Genomic DNA, 27,928 nt, shown 5'->3' on the forward strand with positions numbered 1-27,928 from the left:
TATTATTACATGGACAACATCTGTTAAATTAAACTGGGCAATCCAAGCACATTCTGGAAGAATAAATCCCTTTCCCTACACTAAACAAATAATGGGAGGAAGGAAAGGAACTCAGAAAGACTTCATTTTCTGTTGGGGAAGTAAAGGTTTCAATCACCAGTTTGTAAGGTGTAGGAAGGTAGGCACGCCATAGGAAGTGTTTGATCCGGTGGGTCTCTTCCAACCTGGTGATTCTATGATTCTATGAATATTCAAAATTATCTATAATTCTTTTTATGAGATACTTACTGATGTGTCAACTCTGACTGCTAGGCAATCCTGTTGTGGATTGAGGAGAGTGGCTGGGAGGTATTTCTCTCGATGATGGCTGCTACTAATTAGTACTTGCTGTGTTGCTCTTTCTTGCTATTTTTACAAACTTGGAGTCACTAGCTACAAGGGATTTATGAGTTGCTCTGGTGCCAGGCTCTTCCAGCAAGTGGTGCTTCAGGGAGCCAAAGAAAGCTGGAAAGGCAGAAGTGTGCTCCATGGCATTTCCCCTCCATGTGTTTATAAAATATGGTGTAGGAAGAAAACACAAACTGATCATTTGTGTTTATGGCTTAAAGATCATATGGACTGTGGTGCAAGCCTGCTTTATGGGCACTGAGCTGTGTGTGCAAGTAGAGAAGATGGAGATACTTGTGGCCCATAACTTTGTGGTTGAGGTTTTCAGTTTCCTTTGCAGTATGCCATATGCCTTCCAGGCTTTCAAGATAGCTAACAAGATCTTCAGGCATAAAAGTACACCTACACGTACATGGTTAACATGCACACTCTTGCATACATGTACAGAAACTTCTGGAAAAAAACAGGACTGCCTATCTTTTATAAACTCTTTGCCCATCTGCTTATGCCATTACCAGGCTGCCTCTAAGGCTGCTGTGGGTTCCATATTCCCATGGATGATTGTCAGACCCAGCATGCTCTCACTGCTGGTGCTATTTCCTGTTTGCTGTAGCAAAGCAGTGCTGGGTGTTTTCAGCTCCAGTCCTTGGAGGATCCCTGTTAAAGGGCACAGAAGAGTTTACTCCTTTCTCCCAGGTGATGCAGAAGCAGCTAAACATAATTCAGAACTGAGGCTGAAGTCCTCAGTTCTTTTTTACAGCCTTGGGGATTTGTGATTTGGGCCCATCTCCGTAAGCTACTATGCAAATAGATAGAGAGAGCTGGTATGAAAGAACTATATAAATGTTCAGCTGTTGTCCCATGTGCTGGAAGAAGCACCTCTAACATCAACAGATAAATAGATGCTCTATAACTTGTTCACAAAAATTAGAAGATTTCCTTTAGAAGAGTTTGGATTTGTCATTGTTAGTCATCTGTCTGACAAGATGTATCTCCATTTTCTCTGCATTTTCTCTCCATTACTTTTTTGCAGTTTGTAATAATCAGTTGCACTATTTCTACAAAAGATTTTTTGCCATAAGCAAGTATTGGTTCCAAAGTTGTAATTCCCACCACTGCATTGGTGAATGGACTTTTCAACTAAGTGGCTGGATGTAATTGTCCCCGAAAAGAAAAGTTTAGGATTCTTCCATGCAGTCAGCTCTTGTGTGCACATACATGCATGAACATACATGCACAGACACACACACACACACACACACACACAAAGTATATATAATTCACCATTCAAAATTAGCCACACTGCTGAATTCAGCACCAGATATTCAGCACCTTCCTTCTTTGCCTCGGGGGGGATTCTGAAGCACAGGGTTATATGAGCTACGTTCAAGTAATAGAACCAGGAAAAATGTATCATCATTAAATTAAACAGGGCTTTTGGCTTGCCTTTGACACTGCTGAGGACAACACAATGTTCCCTTCAAAAAAACAAGGAGTAGGAGCAAAGGCAGAGTCATGTGCAAATAACAAAATAGTCACTGCAGCCTATTTGGAGAGGCAGCTCTGGGAAGCAGGAAATATGTTCACAGGTATTGTTTGCTACTGGTGTTCACAATGCCCTTTGTCTTCTGCAAATGTTATTATGATTAGAAACCGTCTTAGCCAAATGAAGTAAATCAAAGAGTGCTTAATTAAAAGAATATTTGGAATTCATGTATTTGACATAATTTCTTAAGGCTGACAGTTATGAATCCTCTACCTTTTAGAGCAGACCTTTGCATCTCTTTATAATGTTCTTTTACTGGTCAGCTAAAATATGCACTTGTTTCTGCAGCTAGGAAAGCAGCATTCTTCAGCACATACATGTACATGTGTAAGCATAAGCATAGTATACTTATGTATTGTTTATAACAAACCCACAGGTCTAAAGAAGGATATATCTATCTGTGTTGTACATCAGAATCCCTTCTTTGCTTGTGAAAGAATGTGCCTCCAAGCCAGCAAAAAAAGAAAATTCCTAGAAATGAAGAGAACATTTTTCCCATTTAACGTGGAACTATAAAGTGGATTCCACAAGAGGGAGCTAGAAAACAAATAATCGTTCATGAAGCAGGCTTTTAAAACTCTGTAAAGCGGTGGACGTGCCACATTTGTCCATCATCATCTAGAAGAGGGGGCTGAGTTGGCTGCACATCAAGTCTCCCACTCGGATGACCTTTTATTGTATGGGTACATCAAGTCATGCTTCAAGGCTTTGTAAAGATTGACAAAGGATTCAGCCCAAATGTCTTTCTGGTGCCCCTGGGACTGAGCAACCCTGTAGGCTGTGTAGACCATGGTCAGCACTGTCCTTTCAAAGTCTTCTTTCTTGAGGACACGTGGGTAGGAAGACAGCCTGCTACTCAGCCTGCGGATCTCTGTGATGCTCTTGGGGATAATCTCATTGCAGACAATGTCAAACTCGGCAGCCTTCCTCAGTGAAGAGAGCTCCTCATCTTTGATGGAAATCCTCTGACCTTTGTCAATGTCAAGCTCAGCTAAAAGAAACTGGTACAAAATCAGAACAGAGAAAGATATTTATCTTCTCCAAGAGACTCCACATGGAGTAAATGCAAATTAATAACATGTCTTTAGGTCTTTTCTTTAGGTCAAATGGACATAAAACTCTCATTGCACTGGCTGGAGGTGGGACAAACCAGTTTCTATGTGAATGTTGGACTCCTGTGTTACCTACCTGGAAGAATTAGAGACAGACTAGGGGGGAAAAGGAGAGAGGAAAAGGAAAAAGGAAATAATTTTCTGTTGTCCAAAACAGGTATGGGTTGCTGCTGGTGTCACACGGGGATTAGAGAGGTGGAGACCGCGGCACAGCTGGGAAAATCCATTTACCCAGGCAGGGACAGCAGTGGTGGCTTTGCTATGTGTGAGAAAGCACAGCAGTGGCTCCCCAGCCTGTCTCCTGTTTGGATATCTAATCCTAGTTTCTCAAGGTGTGGGATAGATATGCTTGACCCATGCACGTTCTTCAAGGGGGGGGCACTTTCCCTTAGCTAACCATAAGACACTGTTCTGGACTGTGCATTACATCTGCAGTCTGCACTGCTGTGCAAAGAGGGAATCTGACTAATTTTAATGTAAAACAGTCATGCCTTTGGGACTACTTTGCAATGACTGGTAGTCATGGCTTTAATGATTCAAACAAATAATTTGAGGCTGAGACATAGATCAAATAATTTAAATTCAGTTAATATGTAACTGCTCTGGAAGAAGGTTGCTTTCAGTGGAAAGCCATTTGCTCTGTTTTTCACTTTGCCTACCAGTGAGCTAGAACCCATATTTGAGGTATTGTAGGTAACTGCTGCCTGCTTAAGTGCTGAAAGAGCTAAATTTGTTATATATATGTGTGTTCTACCCCTTCTGGTGAGCTATCACACAGTCAGCAATGGGTTTACTGCTGGGGTGAGTAAAAGTGACATGAAGACAAATAATCCCAGTATGGACAGTAATCCCCGTTTTAGTTAAGGCTTAAGGTACCATCTGCTCCCAGATACTCAACCTCATAAAGCAGGACCACATCTTCCAGTGAGTTTTGTAGCACTGGGTTAAGGACGGTAGCTGAGGACCTCTTGAATCGCTGAGCAGCTGGGAAAAGCATAGCTGGAAAAATATAATGGGAAGAGAGAGTTTCCATGAGGTGGCAAACACTGAAAAGAAGTAACACTTTTCAATAGCTGATCCAACAAAACAACTGCCTATTGCAAAGACTTTTTTTGCCTTTTTTTTTTGCCTTTTTGCAAAGGTACAGTGTAACTTCTCACTGTAAATAAAATGGGCAGCATGGACCGCTTTGACTATAATCTAATAAGGAATGATGTTAGCTGTTCTTTGTCCTGTATCTATACAGTATCTAACACAGAGCAGTTTATAATCCAATCCTGAGCCTCTGAGGTGCCATAGTGTGAGGAATAATGATGATAACTGCAACAGCAACATTGCTTGAAATATATGTTCTAGCTCTGCACTGGGAAATCAATACTGACCCCCAACAAAGCCTCCTTTCTTCAGGCCATTCTCCTACTGCTATACTTTGAAGACTCTACAGTTCTCCTGGTTTTAGATGTTTAAAAGTTGATCTCTTGTTACTTGATAAAGACAGCTCCTCTAGAGAGTAGATCACCTCATATGCCCTGGGCGTATATTTCTGGAAGGAGTGACTCATCCTTTGGAGATGGCTATGTCTAGTCATTGAGCCTGTTACCAGCTTAAACAAGACAGCGACATTCAATGAGATGAATCCAAATTAATCATGACTTTAATACTACACAGTGTTATAGCTAGAAACACCAAAATCTGCTATGATCAGGTATTTATTTACCATTGTAAAGGGTACTACAGATACTATCTTAGGAAATGAGACAGACAACATACATATATATGGGCCCTGAACTCAGCATTGCAATGAGGTAGAGCATTTTTGGAAGGAATGACCTGTACATCTGATGCTATTTTACAGACAATCTAAATGCTTTGTGTTACTAACCAGATTACTAATGAGGTAAATAGGTACTGCTAAAAGGTATAAGTTCCTTCTAGAGTAGAGGGGAAAAACTCTTTTGTTTATTATTATGTGTATATGATTTCATTGTTGATGTTTAGGTAACCTTGGTTTGGATTTGTTGCATTTTTTTCTAATACTCAGGCAAGGGAAGGGGTTTTTTTAAAGCTGTGATAATGTGATTATCAGTGCAATTTTTCATAAACTTCACTTCTCAACTTTAACTATTGTTTACCAACAGATAAATTTGGAAAACATTATAAAAAAAGGAAAAAGACCTTTTCAAAGGCATATACACCCCTCTCAAAATCTACAGATCTACAATTACGAGTGACATTTAATAGAACATGCAGCTTACTTTGAATTTCTGAAAAGTTTCATCCCACTCTACCAAATGTTTTCCCATGAAAAATAGATAATTTTTGTCTTATTTTGCCAGAGTTCTTGTGGTAGATTTTGCGTGCTGCCTGTAGAAAATCCAAACGTGATTTAAAGCTCTCACTGCTGGGCATGCAAAAAAAAGTCTGGAGCAACTGTAAGTATTTTATGGAAAAGTTGTCCCTGCTCCCTGGCTACATGTTTCCTCAGACAATTTTCATCTTTGATTACCCAAGAAAATCACAAATATACAGTTCCTTCTAGACTGTATAGATTAAATTAAGTCCTGTTTCCTGGGCTGTTGTCAACTGTTGACTTTGCTATAGTTTGACTTGTTAAAGACATTTAAGTTCTAGTAATTCAAGGAGAAAGAAACAAGGCCCTCAGAGGTTGTGCTAATTACAACCTTTATATATAGCATAAGGAAAATTATTTGGAATAATACTACATAGATAGTAATTCATGCTTGACCAGGCAAATGGTATTTTGGCTTGAATTAGCTAGGGAAAATAGTATTGGTAAAATAGCTTGTTGAATTCCAATAAATATACTGCAGCTAGGTACTACTAGCTGCAAATGCATTCTGCAGGGATGGGTTTCAGGCATTTTATAAGATACCTACAGAGCTAGTGGATACATGGGAGTTTAGATTAAAATTTGTTTAAATAACTGAATAGTACTTGCAGGGTATGTGACTAAAAGCCTGAAAGAATGAAAAACACCAAGTAAAAGAGCAGAGGTGTTGAAAGGGACTTGGTCACTGCAGTAGCCTTTCCCCAGCATAATGCCTTTACCACCCAAGCATTTTCTCTCACCCAGCCAAAGATGTAGCGAGTTTGGGAAAGGTCACAAGATGCCTGCAGGTTCTGCTCTGTGAGAGTGTTTTCCTGGCTGAGCACTGGCAACAGGGGATACACCTGTTTTCTGCTGCTGTTCCATCACTGATGTTCACCCCTCTCACTCAGAGCTTTGCTGAGACACACTGGAGCTGTTCCATCTTTTGCTCTTGGCAATTCAAGCAAGCAATTGAGTGCATGTGAAGCACTTGAAATTTCAAGCACTAATTGCTGGGTGATTAAAACTTTTATTACTGGGCAATTAAAACTCCAATTACTAAGCAGCTGGCAGAAATCCAATCCATAATGATGACAAATAATTTTTATCTCTTTTAGATGCCCTTTCAGTGGAAATAGCTTCAGAGTGCAGAGTACCTTCACATTCGCAGAAGGTTTACATCTCAGATATTCCCTGAACCATGGAAAAGGTGTCTGTGGCATCTTGCATCAGTGCCGTCATGCTTATTGTGATCACACTAATTGTTTTTAGTTTTCAAGGAGTCATCAGATTCAGCCCATCACCACTCACCTAGAAAAACCTCAATGAAGAACTCACACTAAAACGAATGCCATATTATCTATTTAGTACTGACCTGCTCACTGAATCACGGGTAACACCTCAGAAAGCAGCTGGGTTTTACTATTCCCAGAATAACATGGATTAGGTTGGGAGATTCTAAAGGACAGGAGTCTGAGCTGCTACATTGTGAGAAAGGACTTTGCATGCATATCAGAGGCATGCAATCCTCTGTAGGGGCCAGGCTAACACTGACTCCCTGATGTCATTACCTTGTTCCCAAAACACATCAAACTTTGCTACAATTCTTAGAGACTCTACTCAGAAACTCTTTCAGAGCCCATTTGAATTTGTCTTGGTGATCTGATTTTCCTGATGCACATTTTATTTCAGTCCTTCCCTGTCTCTCTTCCTGCACAGCAGTCAAATACTTCCACCACCACTCCCTCTACAGTCCTCTCCATGAATTCATGAGTTCGTCTGAGATTGTGTGAGCATTCTCCGATTTTTATTACACTGACTTAATAAACACGTAAGTTAAGCACAAAAGCTGAGATAGAGGAAGATTTGCAGCCAGTTTCTACATTTAGTGATTACAAATTCCACTTGAAACTTTTCTGCTGACTTTACTTCTTCCTACATTTACTTACATCTCTGACACGAGTTAGCTGGGCAGTATCAAAGTACACCAGAGGAGTATTACTATGATATACTATCTCCTTACTATTCTCTTCCTAAGGGAGTTCCCTGTAAAGCTATCAAGCAATTTTTTTCAGAGAAAGATGCAGATCAATATGCATCATTTAATGGTGATGTTGCAGCCCAGATTTTTCAATGGCAATAGTCATAAAAGTCTGAGAAACAGAGATCCTTAATCAGTATTGTCAGAGAGAACCCACCAAGTGATCTCTGAAGTCAGAGGAGAGACTCTTATTTATTTTATGTTTTCACTTCTCTTACAAATATGCCAAGGTATCAGCTAAGACGTGGGTGCATCTGTCCTAAGGGCTGAACAAACACCTAACAAAAAGCTTATGATCCACAGAGATGAGGTAGGAAAAATAAAGTTCTGATTATCCTTACTGAAAACATTTTCTACATATATCTGTTCACTACCAGGCTTATCCTCTTTCAAATCCCTTCTTCAGAGGGCTATTATAAGAGCTTGCTGATCTGACTCCCACCGCCCACTGAGGCCTCAGGGCTATAGGTGGATGAGAACAGTGTGTCTGAACACAGCCACCCACCCCCAGGGTACCTGCCTGACTCTGAAAGGTCTCATCCTGTGTCCTGGTCCACACCACTCCTTGTGCCTTAAGATGGTGAGCAGCCATCAAGCCTAGTCCTAAGAGCAGCTAAAAGTGCCCGTCAAAATGTGGTGCAGGAATTTCTGTTTTCTGCACCTCTCACTGCAAGAGTCTGTTCAGTCTCCTATGGCTCTGTTGACTCAATTCCACTTCACCTTAAGGACTACTCTGTTTTTTAAACAAAAGATGCAGCAGTGTTTTCCAAATTGTTGGTCTGTTTCTAAGTATTTAGCTCATGATAGCTTAGAAAATTCTTTAGCATTTAAATGTAACATCACACCTGAGTCTGAAAATACTTTACTTTAATGATGCTTTCATCTTTTTTAAGAATTATGACATAATTTTCTAGACCTCATTAGCCACGTGATAAAAATTTGTGATCCTCTCCCAGGTCTTCCATGCAGTTTCACTGGTGATGGTACAGATGTTTGGATTTGCTTTCCAGCCCAAACTCCCGCTCACAATTTCCCAGATGCTGCCTGTGATGTGTTTGCTGAATAAGTATGAAGCATAGATGCAGGAGGGTCAACTATTTGTGCATCATCCATGCCCTTTTCTCCTATGAAAAGTTATGAAGCCAAGAGCATGGAAAAGGGCTATCTCATTGCTTCAGTAGGACCATTTTCATGAAGGACAGGAGGAGAAGGGGAACAAGAAAGACTTGCGGGCCAGAACTCCTGACTCCCTGCAAGCAAAACAATGGAGTCACCTGTCGGAAAAGCAGTGGCCCGGCTGGAGTTGTGCTATAAGCCAAATTCACTCAGTAGACTGCCAGTTATGTCCTCATGTCTTATATTACTAGGGTCTGACTCTAAAGAAACTCATGAAAATTACTTCTTTGGATATCATCGACTTCCTAGGACCATCCCTCTATCTTTGGGGATGCAAGGCAGTGAGCAGCAGTTCTTGTTCAGTGACGGACCTAAAAAAGACAAGTGGTGCCTGAAACTCCTTTATGTATTTGTCCATAGTTGTAACAGAGATTAATAGGGTTCTGTGAAACCATGTCCTCTCAGACCTTCACAACCATCTATTTACTGCAAGCTCACAGCCACGCTGCATTTAGCTTGATTCCTTACAGTGAAAATTTCCCTTTCATACTAAAGATTTTGAAGATAGGACTCCTAGAAGTTAATGCATCCAAAATTATAATGACAGCAACTTCTCCCTATTTGGCTTTATCTTATTGGTAAAAGAGGGAATAAAACTGTTTACCACAAATCAGTTCAGTGCTATGAGCGCATTTGTGCATAGGAACAAATATGCATGCTGCCTCCTAAATTAAAGGAAATTAAAATGTAAAACTTTATAGGTTATTTTACATGAAGGCGGGGTAAAGCATGCAAAATTTATTTTTTATAAATTCATTGGTTATTGTTGTTTTTTCTGTCCTAACAGAACATTTGAATTATACTCCATTGGTGTAAGTTTTTCCCTAGCCTAGAAAACATGCTAGAAAAGCAATTAAAATAATCAGTGGCCATGCTCAGCCTTTTTTATTATGCCAGCATCTACACGAGTTGAAAAAGCCATCACTCAGGCCAGATGCATAAGCCTTTTAAGCTTGCTGTTAGTCAGCCTGAAGCATATGGTGGTTCCACTGGCTAACTGGAAATTTTTCTCGTATCACGACATTTTTCTCTAACCTGCCCGGAATTTGCATTAAATGGATCTCAGCCAATGCAGTGGCTTCTGTCCAGAGAATTCTTTTGTAGATAACACAACAGATTTTCTCAGTAGCATTTCATTGAAAGATGAAGATGATTCTTCAATATGAATTCAATCATTTGCCAAAGCTAATGAACTCAGCACTGTTCACACGGTGATTGTGTAGGCAGACACAGCAGCCGTTATAATGCCCTGCAAAAATTACAAGTGATCTAGGCTAGCTGAACCTATTCTCTTGCAGAAACTGCTGGGCAGTTCCTACAAGCCATTGTTGCTTTGAATCTTAGGGAATATGCCTGAAATGTTCACAAGAAGATTTTCTTCAGCAGTGTAAGGGAAGCATTATTTTGAAGTCAGTCTCTGCATATTTCCTTGACCATGCAATGCAGAAAAGAAGAGACATAAGTCTCAAAGTTGCATGCTCTTGATAAAGGCTTTTTCATATTGCTCTTCAATCACCTTGCCTATGAGGTTTTACGATTAGACCAGAAGTATATTTTATACTTAAAGAGCTTTATTTCTGTCAGATGATTCTTTGGTAGGTACTTATGCTGAGTTGCTCCATTGCTAGGGTGACAATTCACTATTTTACTGCCTCAAGCTAACTGTGAAATACGTGTCTTTACCATCCTGCAATCAAAGTCACTAAATATTTTGCTGTCCTGAGCAACTACCTGCTTTGTGCCTGCAGCAGATTTTAGCACCAAAAGCCTTGCTTCCTCCAGGGTGGTATTGTCCTGTGAGAGGTATGTGGTGGACAGTGAAAGTAGGAACATAAATCACAAGAAGTGCAATGTTAATAAATGATGAATAGGGTTTACGCATTGTAAATCCATCTTTCTCTACTTCTTGTCCTCCCCAGAAAGATGCATATTCATGATCTGCAAGGCATTTATACTGCTCTGAGCCTGCAGGGCAGAACCTGAGCTTTGGCTGGCCAGCCGTGTGATGGAACATAGCCCCACATAGCTCCTCTATGCTTACTAACTTTTTGCTTTCCTGTATCAAAACTGCTGTATTAGAAGTGATAGAGCACTGCCCTAGCCTGGGAGAAATGGAGGAAGCAGGAAGCTGAAAGAACAATAACAGGAATAAAATAAGTGAAACACATGCAAAAACATAGAAATACAGGGAAAAAACGCTACAGTGCTATAGACTAGCTTCTGAAACTTCTATTTGGAGTTGCAGTTATTCACATGAGTAGATTTCATGACAATATGTGCAATTGAAAGGCTTGCGCATTCCAACTTTAATACATTTAAATCTCCGTTATTGGGAGATTAAATCCCAATGCCCCTCAGGAAAACAGCACTGAGACAGAGAAAACATTTTAATTACAAACCAACATGAACTAGTACATTTTTAAAAGAAACTACCAACAGAATTTGCCTCTTTTTACTTTTAGCTGTCTTAGCTCCTAAGACTAAAATTAATAGTGGCAATGATGTCTCTTTATCTGTCTGCTGGCTAAAAGTGAGAACAGACATTTCTTTCTTCTTCATTTATAAAAAGAATGGCTAAAAGAAAAGTGCTCCATCTTGAAAGTCTCAATTTGGTCAACAAGGATTTAGGAAGTACATCTCCCAACAAAGGTTAGTAAAAGGTAACACTATTCTCAGAAAAAAACCCAAACCAAACCAAAACAATTTAAACCACCTAGAATAAATAAAAGATTATATTTGATTCTTTAGTTCATCAACTTATCATTTTTTTTCAAAGTTACTTTTTACTGATTTATTTCCTTTTTAAGAAAAAGACATATTCTAAAAAGCTGTCACAGTTCCATAAAACAGAACCCACTTCAACCTACACTTCTGTGCTTCATAAATATCCTGAGATGTGTTAGACTAGATTAACAAGCAACAGAATTTCTCTATAAAACTACAGTGGCAATAGCCTTTCTAGGTACTTGGCATGAGTAAGAAATTCAAAGGTATATTAGAAAGACCGAAAAAAAAATTATGTTTACAAAAACAGATATTGCTAGAGAAGGAAATGATGCATCTGAGCCTGTGATTTTGAGAAGCAGAGGACATTTTTTTTTTATGTTATAAGTAAAATGGTTTCTATGTTATGAATAGCATCAACCAACTAAAATGGTCTAAGAATTTATTCCCTCAGAAGGAATTTCCATTATGTAGCACTTTCACCTGTTATCAGTCTGGATCATTGTAGGATGTGTTATGTATTCTTGCCTAGGTCTTAAGGAGGGGGTCCCCACCTGGAATTATTTATGCTTATAAAAAAAAAGTGCCATCAGCCAAAAGAGGCTTTAACATCCTGAATTAAAGTTGCCACAGAAGGCATGGTGAAAAAAAACTGCACACAGAGAAACTGAAGGAAAAAAGATGTGAAATGTATTGTTTTCCTTCAGTTTGCTGCCATATTAGAAGAAATTCAGGATAGGCTATAGCAAACACCGTATGAGTCAAGGGCAGTGATACAGAAAGGAAACATCAACACTCTTCCACAGGTTTAACACAGAGGCAATGAGTAATTTTGTTAACCAGGAAATGTCAGGCATAGTTGGGAAGTGAAACAGTGCTTTGTACCCTTGTTTTCATTGCAGGGTCACCTCTTGTTCCTTATCTGTGTTCCTCACAGCAGCCCTTTTGCAATGGGAAGACACAAAGCAATCTTAATCAAACACATTAGAAAATATTTCTTACAAATGAAGAAGTGAAGTGATATAAAGATCTAATCTACCTCCATTTCTCCCAGGAAGAAGCACAGAAGGGAGGGAGTGAAAAAATACAACCAGGTGTTAGTGTTTCATTGCTGAGTTGTGGGGAAGGACCCTAAGAGCAGAGCAAAGTGTATGATTGTCCTATTGAACAATAGAGCAAAAGCAATGGAAATTAGAGATCTGTTTCGTGAAAAAAGCCAGAGCTGCAGCAGTTCCAGTGTTCCACTTCTCTGTCTTTTTTTATATTAGCCTAAAAGAATGCACTCAAGCCCTCCACCTTACCTCCCAGGTAAATATTATACAGAGCTGAGACACTTAGTACAGAGGAGAGGTGTCCAGTAGTTAAAAATGGCCTTTTTACATTTTGTAGTGCTTTCTTTTCAGTTGGGCTTCCTTAGTTTCCTGGCAGGCAAAGGCAACTGAGTAGCTAATGCACTGCTGAAGGTGACCTAACCACAGCTGCAGCTGCAAGAGGGAGTCCAAACCTCCTGCCCCCAAGTCACACTCTCCCTCCTTTGCTTTGTGCCGACGTCACTTTGGGTGGCTACGCAGTAAACCAAGACAGGAATTTGGCTAGTCATGAATGAAGGGAAAAAAGCAAAGCAAAAAAAGAATGGTAGATTTTTGCTGCCTCACTTCTCATTGTGGTTGTTGTGCCAGCAGCACTCCTACATGTGAGAAATTCCCAATGCAAGCATGGCCCCCCTGCTCTTATGACATTTGCTGATAACTCCAATTCTCAGATGATGTAAGGGTAGACATTAACCCTGGTTAGAAAAGGCAGAGCCCTTCCTCATCCCTACACACCCTTGATCTAGCCACCAAGCTCATGGGCTCCTTTCTGTGCTAGGGATGCAGATTGGCTGTGGTACCACTAGCTGCCAAACAATTCTTTCCCCTCTATGCTTACATGCCTCTGAACTTTTAACAGACTAAATTCAGCTGGCACAAAGAATATCTAAAATTTACTCCAAGACTGGATGGTAAGAAAGGAATCAAAGGTAGAGCTTGAACCATAGACCTATTGGGGAGCAGTATGAATTTTATTTCAATATCATGATTGACAGCTCAGATTCTTCAGTCCAATGGTGTCATTAACAGTTGTCATTAACTGTTCCATAAAATGTCTACTCAGATAGTAGAAAAAATACTATGTGCTTTATCTGAACAACCTGTACTATGTAGATTTAGGAGTTTTCTTTGAAATTACCGTGCCATCTCACAATGTCTTCCAGTTTGAACTATCTGTCTTTTCAGAAAATATGCATTAATAAAACATAATGCACTGGGTCTGCTGAAAGGAGTGCTACATGAAATTATGTGCAGGTGAACAGACCGAAAAAATACGTGGGCATTCTGACTTGAAAACCTGTGGACATATGATCCGCAGATTAAGAAAAATGATGACTGTTTCTTGTTATTACTAATGGAATTGTATTGTGCTGAATTATCCTGTGGGAACTATACTAGTGAGATCATAGAGCTGCTAGTTGAGGTGAAGAAAACCAGAATAAATTAAGGGTACCCTGGAGTCATTCACTTAAGCCATCTGTGAATAGATTCAACTAGCAAGTAAATGTAAATGTTTGACGGCAGCTCTGGAAACTGTTATTGAACTGATAACAAACTACTATTTTATTAATGTAAGAACTGCTCACCCACATACAGTAGCACACATGCAAAACAACAAACTATTCCTCAAACTCACTAAGTATCAATTTTGCAGCTCAAATCTGAGGAGGAATAAACATTATTTAGGCTTCAGGCTTGACATCAGGAAAAAATATTTCACAAAAAAGGTCATTGGGCACTGGAACAGGCTGTCCAGGGAGGTGGTTCAGTCACCTTCCCTGAAGGTGTTTAAAAGACAGGTGGGTGAGGTGCTGAGGGACATGGTTTAGTGATTGATGGGAATGGTTGGACTCGATGATCCAGTGGGTCCTTTCCAACCTAGTGATTCTATGATTCTATGATCATTTGGATCATTTCTTCTCCCTTGGATTAGAATGCACTAAAATCGGCTTCCCTTTTCTGTCAAATCCCTATTCAAGATGAAATAAATTGTTACGAGGAGAACAGAAAAATCACAGTTTTCTGCTTCCCTGCTCTGGGATTACCTTGTTCTTCAGAGCCAGGGAAACTCCAGCTGCCTTTCCAGCTATTCATTGAGTTCCAAATGTCAGTACATCTACTGATGGTTTTCTTAATGATATGAATATGTGTTGGATGATGAAAGTGTATGAATGAGCTTTGCCCAAGAAACAAAAACCAGGGCAATATTGGGTTCTTTCCGGGAGGACATGAGTTATTACTGAAAATAATGATTTTTCAAAACATTTTATGTTTTCTAGTAATGATGAGAAAGGCAAGAAATCTGAAAAAGTGACTCAGAACTGAAGATGGATTCAGGTATGTTTCTGAACTGGACTGGTACAACTGTTTTGCCAGCTGAGCAAGTCTGGGCCCCATTATATTAATTTTTGAATCTGCATGAAAATAATATTTAAAATTAATGGCATTCAAATATAATCATCAATGAAATCTAATCAGTGAATTTCATTGTGTGCAGATGCAATACTGGGCCAAGACAATTTTTGTGATACTGCCAGAAACACAGCAAAGAAATCTGAAGGATGACTGCAAAATGGATTCTTTTTATAGCTGCCTTCCCCACTCCGCAAACATACAAATGGGATTGCCATTTTACAAAAATGTCACTTTTCCACTGTTCCTTGTTGTTTAATGCTCTCCCAAAAATCTGACTGTTCCTATATCTTTGAGGTTTCATAATCTGCTGAGAATGAAGTACAACCGGATTCACCATTAAATATGGAATGCCTTGCCAGAACCTTGAGTACTGCAAACTACTCAAGACAGCCAGAACCTGTGGATGAGGTCCTCAGATGACCTGAGCTGGTATCACCAGCCCCATGGTGCTGCTCTGTGAACAGCCAGGTCACAGAAAGCTCTGTGCTGTGAAAGACACTCTTAGGATAGGAGGGAAGAGAAGATTCAGGCTTGCAGAAATCTTACAGCCAACAAAATAACCCAAATATCTTGTTTTCTGAGGAGGGGGACCTGAAAGGCACTGATTGCTGGCAGTTGCTCCTGAAACCAACAGAAATTCAGAACACCTTTCACTGCTGCAGTTCCTGCCCTTATGGATGCCGTCTTTCAGTGGCTCCCAACCTAAAAGAACCCTGCTAATTTGTCCCATGTGTTTGATTCAGTCCTGTACTTCCTTAAATACATTATCTTCTCGTAGAGTCTTTTGACCTGAACTTGTAAATTAGATTTTTGGCTTACAGGAAAATAGTTTAAGGAAATATTTAAGGAAAAAAATGTTAATGACCTCACAATCTAAACTTAGGAAGAATAAATTTGAAGAAAGGGAGGAAGACTTGATTTCCAGTGGAAATCTCTGACGTTTTGCTTACTGAAACCAGATAGGAGTTTATTCTTTGATTTAACTCTGTGCGTGGGGACTGGTAAAGAAGACATTGTTGCTTTGGGGTGGCACTTTAGATAAACTGCTGTAATATTCACACTATAAATTTCAGCTTTTTTTTTGCCTGGATTTGGGCTTCCTTCTTACTGATTCAAACACCCTGAAGCATTCATAATAAAATGTGCTTACTTGGAAACTTTTTTTCCAGCATGTATACACTCTATGGGTCATCATTATAGGCTGCTAATGAAAAATCTTTTGGTCAAGATGATACACATTGTCTTGTGCCTAGAGAAGCATTCCTTGAAAAACCTAGATTCCATCATGCAATAATTTTGTATGACAGTTCTTTCTCAGTTTGGAGGCAGCGGCAATCTTCCAGGGAAGATTAAAGAGATTACCTAGTTATGAACACGATTGACATTAATTGTAGATTAATCTCAGGTCATCTTTATATGACTTCCTTTGGTTAAAGGAATTTCATTCCTGGTCTCTGGCCTATAGGTAAGAGGTAATCATTGTCTGAGATACTGGAGCACAATAATACAACAAACTAATAATTTTTGGGGTAGATTGACATTTAGCATGGCCACAAAATGAGGTAGAGACTACACATTCCTGTACTTATTAGTTTAAATGCTGCCTCCAGTAATCTTTTAGTTATTTTGACCTCTGATTACTGCACAGATATTAAAGATGAACCAGAATGCAAACTGTCTTGCATGGCTGAGCTCCTCGGACTTGCTGGGCTGGTAGCTGTGACCTGTTGCACTGGGCTGTGGAGAGAGGCTGGTGTAAGTGTTCCAGTTTACTGTGAAAGGGACACTCAGAATGTGATTTATAACTTTACTTAAATAATGCATGCATTACTTCATGAACAAAAGGAAGTGCACTGGGTTATGAAAATGTATAAGTAAACTACAATATGTTCAAGTAGCTGCTCCCAGCTGAATTACAGTAAGATGACCTACCACTCTTTTCTACCTCAGCAGGCAGACATTTGGGAGGTGTTGAAGTCCAGCCTTAGGTTTAGCACCATTCATATAAAGAGACATAAGGGGAGATACATTTGCTTCTTTGACAGTTTATGTATTGTTTGACAGCATGAATTCAATCAGGAGTGAAGACATCCTGCAGGTCATCATAGATGGGTCTGAAAAACCAGCTGGACATGACATACACTTCCATCTTTGATCATGTAAATAGAAGGAAGGAAGGGCTATATAGTATTTAAGACATGTGATGAGCTCATTACATCTACCTCACTTATAAATCTGTTCAAGTAGAAACTGAGCTCTTTGCCTTGATGGCGATATTTTGCTTAAGAGTCCTGTGGAGGATATATATGTGTGTCTGTTGTTCAGCTTTGGTGTTCACCTCAGCTGGACCATCCTGGCTGTGAGCTGCATGCACAGAGATTAGGGCTGATATAACCAGATGTGTGCTGGATTGATGTTCTGCGGCACATGCAGTTAGTCATTCAGTGTTTGAAGGGCATCCAGAAATTCCCAGCATATGTCCAATAGACTGTTCCCTAAATACAATTTCTGGCTAGAAAAGAAGTATCTTTCCAGGGAAATACAATTTCTTATGATATCCCAAACACTTAGTTACTTACCATGTGGCCTCTCCAAAGACAGACGACTTCATTGTCTGGAGCCCACACCATTTCCCTGCTGTGAACATGAGAAGTACAATACTATGGCAAGACAAATCCCCAATCTGTACAATTGCCAGCTTGTGAATGACTCATCTTTCTCAGTCCCATTGCTAAACATCTAAATCCCCCTCTCAGCTCTCTGCATTCCCGGAGGATTCCTTCTATCCACCACATGCAGCACTGCCCAGAACTTGGCCAAGTGGCTGCTGTCTTCCTTCTGTGCAGCAGGTCTGATTTAAGGGAGAGATGAGGCACAGGGAGAGACAGGGACTAGGTATGGGAAGGCAGGAAGGTTAGATAACACAGTTAAAAACCTGAAGCCTGGGCCAAAAAGCAGATTTTGGTTGCTCTTGATGGTTGACAGAGGACACCTGGAATCTGTAGTCGATTCATCAAAACTGGGATCCTCTGAGTTGATCTCAGACACCATGTTTCCTGTTCATTTCCCCCTGTCTGATTCCAGGCATTCTGTGTCAGGGCCATGTCATCATTGGATACATGGACAGCGTGATTGGAGGCACCCTCAGCAAGTTTGCTGATGACTCCAAGCTGTGTGGCTTGGACTCCAAGCTGCTGGAGCAAAGGGATGCTATCCAGAGGGCCTCTGACAGACTTGAGAGGTGGGCCTGCGCTAACCACGTGAAGTTCAACAAGGCCAACTACAAGGTCCTGAACCTGGGTCCAAGCAGTCCTAAACACAATTGTAGGCTGGGCAGAGAATGGATTGAGAGTAGCCCGTTGGAGAAGGACTTGGGGGTGCTCATTTATGAGAAGCTCAACATGAGCCGGCAATGTGTGCTTTCAGCTCAGAAAGCCAACTGTATCCTGGGCTGCATCAAAAGAAATGTGAGCAGCAGGTCGAGGGAGGTGATTCTGCCCCTCTAATCTGCTCCCATAAGACCTCACCTAGAGTACTGCGTTCAGTTCTGGAGTCCTCAGCACAGGAAGGACATGGTTCTGTTCGACTGAGTCCAGAGGAAAGCCATAAAGATGATCAGAGTATGGGAGTACCTTCTATATGAGGACAGGCTGAGAGAGTTGAGGTTGTTCAGCCTAGAGAAAAGGAGGCTCTTGGGACACCTAATAGCAGCCTTCCAGTACTTACAGGAGGCCTAAAGGAAAACTGGGGAGGGGCTCTTTATCAAGGAGTGCAGGGATAGGTTGAGGTGTAATGGTTTTAAGCTGAAGAGATTTAGATTAGATCTTGGGAAGAAATTTTGATAGAGGGACACTGGAACATGTTGCCCAGAGGTGTCATGGATGCCCCATCCCTGGAGGTTTTCAAGGCCAGGCTGGATGAGGCTTTGAGCAACCTGATCTAGTGGAAGGTGTCCCTGCCCATGGCAGGGGGCTGGAACTGCATGATCTTTATGGTCCTTTCCAAAACAAACCACTCTATGATCCTGTGATCATCCTTCTGCTGCCCAGCATGGCAGTCACACTGCCCTTTGCTGTCTAAGCCTAACCAGGCCTGGTTGTAGCTGACTTTTGTGGATTGTATCTGATTCCTGCTATGGGACATCCCAGTGTGGAAAAAATCTTTGGGTAGTTTTCTATCCTTGTATCTTTGTAAGGACCCAACTGAGCTCTGGATTTGCTAAGTATCAGTCAAGGTAAGTTAGCCCCTTTGAACTCTGTTTATAAAAACCCGAGTGTAAGAAAGCAACAAACCAAGCAGTATATACATTTTTATCACTACACTTACTGCCTTCCAAAATTGTCTGCCAAATTGGCATGGCAGTCCAGAAATCCAGAAATTGCTGCACCTATGACAAATGTATGATTTCATTTAACACATGCTTTACTATATTAGGATGTCTACAAGTAGTATTTAACTGGAAATGGAGTTTTTTCAGGGCCAAGCCATGAACAATTGCAGTAAATAAAAAGGAGGTATGCTTTAAATATCTATTATTTTAGGAAAGGGCATAAGATATGAACAATTCCCTCAGGCACGATATCTGCATTTAATAAATAAATTCAATAAGAAGTTACTTTTTGTGTTTCTTCAGAGCCAGGCATAAACAAAAACATAATGTCATGGATGTGAACATTATGAAAATCAGTGGGGAAACTGAAGGCTTGCAGAACTTGATCCATTCCTCAAGGGATTAATACTGGGAGACAGATTTGTGCAGCCATGGCACTGTTATGACTGGTGTTAATGGGAAATCTTGAGTGGCACTAATGGGAAATGCTGTAGACCCAGAGCCCTGTAACAGAACAAGTTTCTCACAGCTTCTGTGGAATGAAAGCTCAAAGGGAGGCAAAGAAAAAAAAAAGAGGGAGAAAGAAATGCACAAAGACCTCAATACGTTGCTGATTCAGCAGCAGTAACTTTAACTTTTATACTAGGACTGGCGATGAATTGCTCAGACTGCTAGACTAGTGTATCTCAGTATCCTGGTGTGTTGAGAGGCTGGTGGGGATCAGAAGTAAATATGAATGCTGCTTACATGAGTAATAGGCAGTGTCAGCTGCAAAGAAGTGCAAGGAAGCAGATGGATAAGATGGAGACCAGCTGTGACAAATTAACATCTTCTGAAGGGTGAGCTCAAATGGGAATGATACTATCCTGACAAGGGGCGAATACTACCCTGGTCTTAAATGTCTGTTTTTAATCTTTCCCATCTGCATGTATCATATTTTCTCTCTCTACACACTTTTCCTTTCACTTCCTCTTTTCCTCTCATTCATACTAGTTCCTTCCTTTTGCCACTTCTACCTCCTGCTTTTTCTCTATTCTTTCTCAGTATCTCTGCCTTTCCCCCTTACCTCTCTTGTCTCCCTCTCTGCAGCGCAAATAAACCTTACCAGATTGGAAAAACTCTATTTTTTCCAAGACAGAGAAGAGATTACAAGCACTGGCTCAGTTTGGGGCATGCCACCACTTGCCAAATAGATGGAGACGATGAAATTCTGATGTCCTGGCTTGCAGCAGTTATCCACATCCAGTCTGGTGTAGTTTACTCTCTTCACAACTCAGCAAAACCTAACCAAAGTGTTCTGCTCCCTCAGTTCCACGCCAGGGGCTGGGGCCCAGCTAAGCGTTGCAGCACACCTTCTGCATTTGGATCTTCAACATGAGATGGAAGTGTGACATTGCCCTTCCACTGTCCCATTTCCTCCCAGATAGCCTCTGAGCTTTCAGTAATGTGTTTCCCCTCCTTTTTCAGCTACCTGGCTCCTCCTGAGCAGAGAGAGACTCAGTGAGTTTGGAGCCCGGCTCCTGGCTGGTGACCTGTTTCCCTGTGGCTGGGGAGGAATTTCCAGAGGACGGGTGGTATGTGTGCTGATCTCAGGGGAACTGGGCAGCTGCCAGACCTAACTGGCAAACTGGGCCAGGAAAGGCCCCATGTACTCTTTCATCAGGAAAAATGAATGTCTGTGGAAACTGGGAATAAGGGAGGTTGTTTAACTCTGCTCCTGCTCTCCTCACATTCTTTGCCTCAGATCCAGCACTGAGCATGCCTTGCCACACTTTTTTTCTTTTTCCTTTTTTTGTGATGCTTTGATACATTTCCTCTTCTGCTTCCCACTGCCAGTTATCCATGTAGCATGCATCAGCTTCACCATTCATTCATGCCACTGCCATTTCATTTGGAAAACACTTTAACAAATAAATAATGCATTTAGCCTGGAAGATTTTAACAATCACGGTTACTACAGGAAAGAAAATTCCAAATAATGACCGAGATTGTGGCCTCTTTTCTGCAAGTGGCAAAACTCCTGCCGACTTCAGTGGTGCTGGTACGCACGTTTCAGTGCTTTTAAGGTTAAAGCAAGGAGCAGACGGGTTTGATCACTTCAAACCAAGACACTTGCACAGCTCCCTGTTTTACTGCAGCGTGGTCCACGTGCTCAGCTAGCTTCTCTGCATCTTGTATAGATTCAGATCCCCTCAGCAGAGCCACCAGGGTGCAAGGGGAGGGTGTAGGGTCTTTCAGAGCCTCAATTCAAGCTGAGTGCAGACTGTGCATACAGGCAAGCACTAGTGTTTGTCTCCTTCACCCTATGCTGGCACTGTGTGTCCTGCCCTGCCTTAAATCGGAGCAGAGACACTGCCTGGAAAGTTAATTGCTTCACCACTCAGCAATTTACATCTTGCCTGTTGCTATTTGAGTCATCAGAGCCTCTGCAGCCTGATGATGTTCATTAAGACCTGCTGACTTTCCTTTCAATGACATTGTACCATTCAGTGCTCTGACAAGATTACTTTCTGCCTGAGAAGTCATTACCCTCCTGTTGAATCTGGGATGGTCTACCCCAATAAAACAGGAAAAAACACTGTATGCTTCAAAAACAGAGTAAAAAAAACCCCACCACTATTAACAACATAGATAGCTACATGCATACAGTAATATTGAAGAGATCCGGGGCAAGTGATTTAATTACTCTGTGCCTCACCACAAAAAAAAGGATGCTCACATTTCGTTTCTTTAATTACACAGAGAAGGAAAGAGGTTTGTTTTCTTTGGTTTTTTTTTTTTTGCTCTGTGTGTTTGCAGGTACCTGTGAGGTTTCCATGCCCAGTGGGCAAGTAGAGGATAATGAGAGGGGACTCACAGAGTGCTGTACAGTCTTTACATGGGTACATGAGTTGTTTCATTTGTAACAGAACTGCTTTGCTTGTGGAAAAGAACATTCGCTTAACAGCATGCATTAAAAGCAAGGAAGCAGTTGTTAAAGTGTACGCCCCTATTTCCATGTGAAAGAATAAGGAGGTATTTGAATGGCAGGAGGTGCTTCTGAGCTGGATTTTGGTTGGTATATGAGGACCTTAGTGCAAACTGACCCAGATCCCAAGACAGTTCTATACTTGGGACTGAGGTAAATACATGGGACACTCAGCATGCAGGAATTCTAGAAAAATAACCAAAATGTCACCAAATGTCTTACTGACTTGTCAATCCTCAGTACTGAGATGGAGTTGGGATGACTGAGAAGATTCTGCTGGTGCAAATTCAGCTCATAATTCTCATTTAGTCTAGCACATATCAAAGAGAAAACAGCTTTAGCTCATGTGTCTTCTTTTTGCTTACCCACATTTCCTCAAAATTATCTAGCTCCTTTCTCTTTTCAACTTTTGATTCTGTCAACCAGTTTATAACTGCATAAGCTGTAATCTTTAGCCTTTTTTTGGCTGCTTCTCATGGTGAAAAAAAGCCTCAGAATCACTTAGATCCTTCCTTGCTAACAGCATGATTGCTTTTATAGCGTACAATATCTGTCTGTGATCTAAAATAAAATGTGGAAGCTTCTATAATCTATCCTCCCTCTGATCTCATCACAGTTTAGCATCATTGCCCTAGAAGAGATCATAAGCTTTGATTTTTTTTAAAGCATCCTTTGTATATCTTTAAGTTTCAGGTATTCACTGTGAATTCTGATTCAGGGATCATCCATGCAGGTTAATTATTTAAGTTGGCCCCAAATTGAGCATTTGAGGGATCAGGTCCGTGGGAAAAACCTTTGCAGCAGATTGATCAAGACTTTTACAGTTCCTGTGAAGTCAATGGAAAAGGCCCAACAAGCAGTGAAGTTAAGGCAGCTGAGGCAATTTTCTAAGTGATCATGTGGGAGGAAGAGAAAAGGGAAATATTGCATTTTCTCCATAAGAAGAAACATTCTTTGTGCAGTCAGGCTTAAACAGACAGTTCCATAACATTTCATTCCTTTCATTGTTCCATGTGCACTACATATTTTAACAGTTGAATAACAATAGCATTGTGGAAATTAAAGGAAGATAAATAGATGTCGCATTTCAAAAAGTTCCAGTAGCCAGTCCAGGTGATGTATTTTTGTTTTGTCCTCGGACCAGACTGTTGGAAACCTCAGCATGTCCTAGATAACCCAGGAACATAACCTGGTATACTCGAGTCCCTCTGGGCATGTTTGTGTATATGTGTTTGACCATTTATGTTGTAGAGACATGCTGTGTTCAGGCCACATTCCCTTTGATCATGCTGTCCAAGCCAAAAAACTCAAACAAGTGTTACCATCAGCAATGGAATCCCAGAAGTTGCTGGAGAAGGGAATACCTGGCTGTAAGGATGCAATATGAGATGAGGGGATGAGAGACAAAAAGGGTCAAAAGATATGAGGATGGAGTGGATGCCCTATTCTCCAAGATGCTCATCCTTTGCCCACATGTCAAGATTACTAGTATCCAGGGGTGCAGCAAATGATCACAGGGTAGAGTATGTTAAACACTGCTTCCTTATAAAAGGATTGATTGACTTTCTAAGCAACAATCAGACTCTCTTCTACATAGTTTTCCATCTCCTGATGCTGGAGAGCTGCTAGTCTGCTGTAGCTAAGCCCATATGCAGAAGCAGCCTGCAGAAGTTGCATGTAGCAGCTATCAAACTCATTAACTCAGTTGTCACAATGCTAGAGCAAATACTAGAAGTTTGCAATGTTGTGGGGAAATCAAGGAGGATGAGTCTTCTGTTTGTCCAAGTAATTCCTTCTGCAGAAAGCCTCTAAGGAGAACAAAGCATTCCCCTGGTGTTGTGATTTGTCTTTCTCTGAACACTAGAGACTGGGTACAAAATAATGCAGGTAGACCAGATAGATCTGAATGCAACTGTGATATTGCTTTTGAGTTCTGGAAGGCACAGTGCAGCCATTCCTCAAAAGCATGAAACCTCAGTGATGCTAATATAGCTAATACATCTTTTTCTCACTGAAGGATGAAATGAGTTTTACTTTCTTATTTTGTGTCTTTCAACATCTCCTTTTCCAGCCTCCACTAAGGAGTGAACTTGCCATTGCAGCTACTGCCCCACTGTCCAAGAAGCCACAACCACAAGAAACTGTACAGCATCTTCACTCCTTAAGCAACCTTATAGCAAGCACACTACTGTTTGCGTGCCATTTATTTGCATCAGGAAGACCTTACTGCAAATAAACTACAGCCGGCTGAGATGAAACATGCTATTAAGAATTGCCTTAGGGCATCTCCTCAGGAAACAGGCAATTCTTGTAGATCTAAAGTTAATTTTGCTCTCCGATATATTAGTACTCACCAGAGTAGTTTGATGAAAGCAATGGGGTGGCAAGCAGTGACACTCTCTCTGCTTGCCACAACTGCATGGAGTTGTTTTGTTTATTTTTCATGTCAAAGAACAGCATTCATTCCTTGGTGTCTCCAGTAAAAATATCTCCTATGTTCTGGAATTCTCATTTGGAACCTTTAGAAATTAATATGACCTCACCTCTACCATCGCTTAAGGGGCAGATTTAGACTAGGCATAAGGAGGAATTCCTTCACGATGAGAGTGGTGAGGCACTGGCATGGGTTGCCCATGGAAGTTGTGGATGCCTCATCCCTGGAAGTGTTCGAGTCCAGGTTGGATGAGGCCTTGGGCAGCCTGACCTAGTGGGAGGTGTCCCTGCCCATGGCAGGGGGGTTGGAACTACATGATCTTAAAGTCCCTTCCAACCCAAACTATTCTATGAGTCTATGATTCTACGATTTTGTCTCTGATCTCTCTTAACTATTCTGAACATGTCCGTCCTAGAGACCAAGCTTTGTCTGTGATTTCTAGACCAGCTGGATCTAGGTACCATGAAGGAATGTGTGAGATTTTTAGTGGAAATGACTGAGTAATTTTTCTTGTTGTTTGTTGTTGTTGTTTGTTGTTGTTGTTGTTGTTGTTTTAAAAGCACTCAGTTTTCTGGCCAGAAATGTTTTTGGGTTCTTCATTCTTCCTTTCTGTCTTTTTTTTTTTCCCCCATTTAATGATGCTTGTGAAAGCAAAGGGAAAAGGGAGGTGGCAGTTTTGAGTTCCCACTCACCAGTCAGCACAAGTACGTTCATCTTTCCTTACATCTGACATTTTTCTTGAGCCAAAGCTTAAATACTTGATTACAAGGGCTGGGCATCCAAGGCTGCCCCAGTGCCCCTTAGTGATAAAATGGTTAAAATACCTTTTTTTAGCTAATATTGACTGTTCATTTCTATTGCAAACAATAACTGTTAGTAATTAAAGCAAGTCCCTTCGTCCTACTGTTTTGTAAACAATCTGGACTACTGGTCAACATGGAGATGATATGCAGATCTGTCTTTCATTTCCATCAGAACAGATGCTGGTCTGTCTCTGCTTTTCCATTGGAAAACTCAGATCAGGAGTTGTATAAGACTTAAAGGACTGAGGTTTAACCCAGACAAGAGTCAGTTGTCATTTGTGGAGGGAGAAAAGAGCTCTGAGTGTGCAGAAGGATGTGTCATGCCGGTACGCAAACTTCCGTTTAGGTTTCTAAGCAATTAAAAAATAATGGTAGTGCTTTGGCTCTCTACATACTGCTGATTAGGATAGGGATTTTTGGGCTGATAATTTGGAGGAGTGGAGGTTCTCTGCACTAGCTATTGTTGAAGGAGTCGTGCCTTTAATACATATTTGATGCTGAATAGCCCCAGAAGCTGTGGAGAAGAAATCTGGTTTCTTCCTCGGCAGATCTCTGTATAGAGTATTTGTGAGAAGTGAACTCCTTATTGCAACAAGGAAGGAATCTTGTCTTCCCTCTGTGGTCTCCAAACACAAGCTCTAGTGCTTGCAGCTTGAAAACAATCTACTTTCCCAAAAGGCAGAAGAGAGTTCTGATGTTTAAATATTCATGGTGATTAAAATTGGACATTAATAATTGCATGGATTCGTTTTAGGGTTCTGTTGTGGGTTTTTGATTTAAAATAAGTGTGTTAGCAAAAGTGAAAACAACTTTAATGTGCATAGTGATTATTCTATGGAAATTAATCTCTATCATTGGGTTGTTTTTTTCCATATATGCAGATCTAATTCTAATTTCCTCACCTTTCTATTTGTCATTCCTGGAAAGACAAACTCTTTTCTATAGAATTAAGTGTTTTTTATGATGACAATTTGTATTGTTACTTCTGTTATACAGTAAGAGAAAAGTAAGGAACATGCAGGCATAATGATTCATCCAGTATAGTACAAGGTGATGGAAAAGCTGAGGAAAGAACCTGCTATTCTGAGTCCCAGGTCAATGCCTTGTCAATGAACCCCCACTAACTCTAAGGAACAATTAAACATTCTTACAACCTTAGCAGACTTGTATAGCTTCTCATTGCTTCTTTCAGCAATTGCCTCCATTACAAATCAAAACCAAACCCAAGGAGCAGATCAGAAAATGAACCAGGTATGAGTGTGACATGAGAGACTGGGGTGGGGAGGGCAATACCTGAATGCCTGCTTTTTTATAGACTCTGGTTCCTTTAAATATCTGTGAATTTAGTTATCAGAACCAAAGAAATCTTTTGAGAGGTGTTTCCTTTCTCCAATTCCAGCAGCTACTGAGCCCATGCCAAATACCAGGGGAGAGGATGAAACAAAAAAGGGAAAGGACATAATTAATAGCTTTTAAGCAAGCAGCTTTTTTGCTATCCAATGATCCCAAACCATTTCATTGTTATTGCAACACACTTGAATACAAATATATCACAATTATCTATTGTCATATTGGCAGCTGAAGACTAGTAAAATAGCAGATGGCTTTGTATATGCTAGCCTGTCAGGGTAGAGTCTTAAGAATTCCTAGGCACCTTGCACAATCCAGGCATTGTTGAGTTTAGTATAACTAGCTATTTGCCTGGTGGGGCAGAAGATTATGCCACCTGTGACTGAAAAGAGTTCTGCTTTAAGGTTTTGTGACCTGTAATTTTGGTTAATGCAAGAGAAAAAGGAGAAGAGGAGAGTATGGAAAATGTGAGAAAAGAAGGTAGTTTTGTTTCTTGGGCTATTTTTTAATATATATATACACATATACACACACACATATACATATTATAATAGAATACATATTTAATTTTACCTCTATGCACTTCTACGTTTGTATTTTTCTATTTACCTGTATCATTATTTAGATAGCCTCCTATTTAATGGATACAAAGAATTCCAAAGCTGTGAGGGGCAAACTGTATATGTATATATAATGGAACATAATTTCTGACCAAATCTATAAACTCAAAGTTTTCTCTGAAATATTTTTTCATGTTTAAATCTTACCTCTGCTCCATTTGTGAGTAACAGTGGCATGAGCACTGTAATAGAACAGCAGCAGCAGCAAAGTCTTCCAAAGCATCCTTTTCTTTAAAATAAATATGTCTAGCTCTATATTAGCTTTTCAGTTTCCTACCTCCTTTATTTTCAGGAATAAATAAATGGCTTTTCCTCTCCCTTCCCCCTTTGAAGGAGAACCTGTCTTTTCTTCTGAGTATAGCTGAAGTCAGCGTGCAGCTCCTCACCCAAACCAAGTCTCTTCGGGATCAGGGAACTTACTTTCACAGACAGACTTTGTTTTTATCCACATCTGGAATGACTCATGGTGCATGTGAGTTTTCTGGCAGCTGTGTGAATAAATATCATTACATTTTTGTAGCTGAGTTTCATTTGTTATATGCGCCAGTTGGAATTTATTTTTGTCCAATAAACAGCCACAAGTAACTTCATTAAAGAATCTT

The 27,928-nt window shown here is 40.5% G+C and overlaps 1 protein-coding gene across 1 annotated transcript; it reads right to left on the reverse strand.

Annotated features, from left to right (window-relative positions):
* Positions 1-27,765, reverse strand: FAM180A (family with sequence similarity 180 member A). Its single transcript, XM_069859151.1, has 3 exons — positions 27,474-27,765; positions 3,944-4,044; positions 1-2,934 (listed from the first exon to the last, which is right to left on the reverse strand). The coding sequence occupies exons 1-3, from the start codon at positions 27,547-27,549 to the stop codon at positions 2,581-2,583; spliced, it is 531 nt and encodes a 176-aa protein (XP_069715252.1). The 5' UTR covers positions 27,550-27,765; the 3' UTR covers positions 1-2,580.
* Positions 27,766-27,928: the final 163 nt, after the last annotated feature.

This window comes from Phaenicophaeus curvirostris, chromosome 1, assembly GCF_032191515.1.
Source record: "Phaenicophaeus curvirostris isolate KB17595 chromosome 1, BPBGC_Pcur_1.0, whole genome shotgun sequence".
Taxonomy (NCBI): Eukaryota; Metazoa; Chordata; class Aves; order Cuculiformes; family Cuculidae; genus Phaenicophaeus; species Phaenicophaeus curvirostris.

What these genes read in the sequence shown, in the direction of transcription:
- FAM180A (XM_069859151.1), bottom strand. Translation starts at nt 27,549, where the DNA reads ATGCTTTGGAAGACTTTGCTGCTGCTGCTGTTCTATTACAGTGCTCAT. An exon ending in TACTCACAAATGGAGCAGAG is followed by an intron (nt 4,045 to 27,473) that starts GTAAGATTTAAA and finishes ATATTTTTCCAG; the next exon opens with CTATGCTTTTCCCAGCTGCT. An exon ending in ATGTGGTCCTGCTTTATGAG is followed by an intron (nt 2,935 to 3,943) that starts GTTGAGTATCTG and finishes ATTTTGTACCAG; the next exon opens with TTTCTTTTAGCTGAGCTTGA.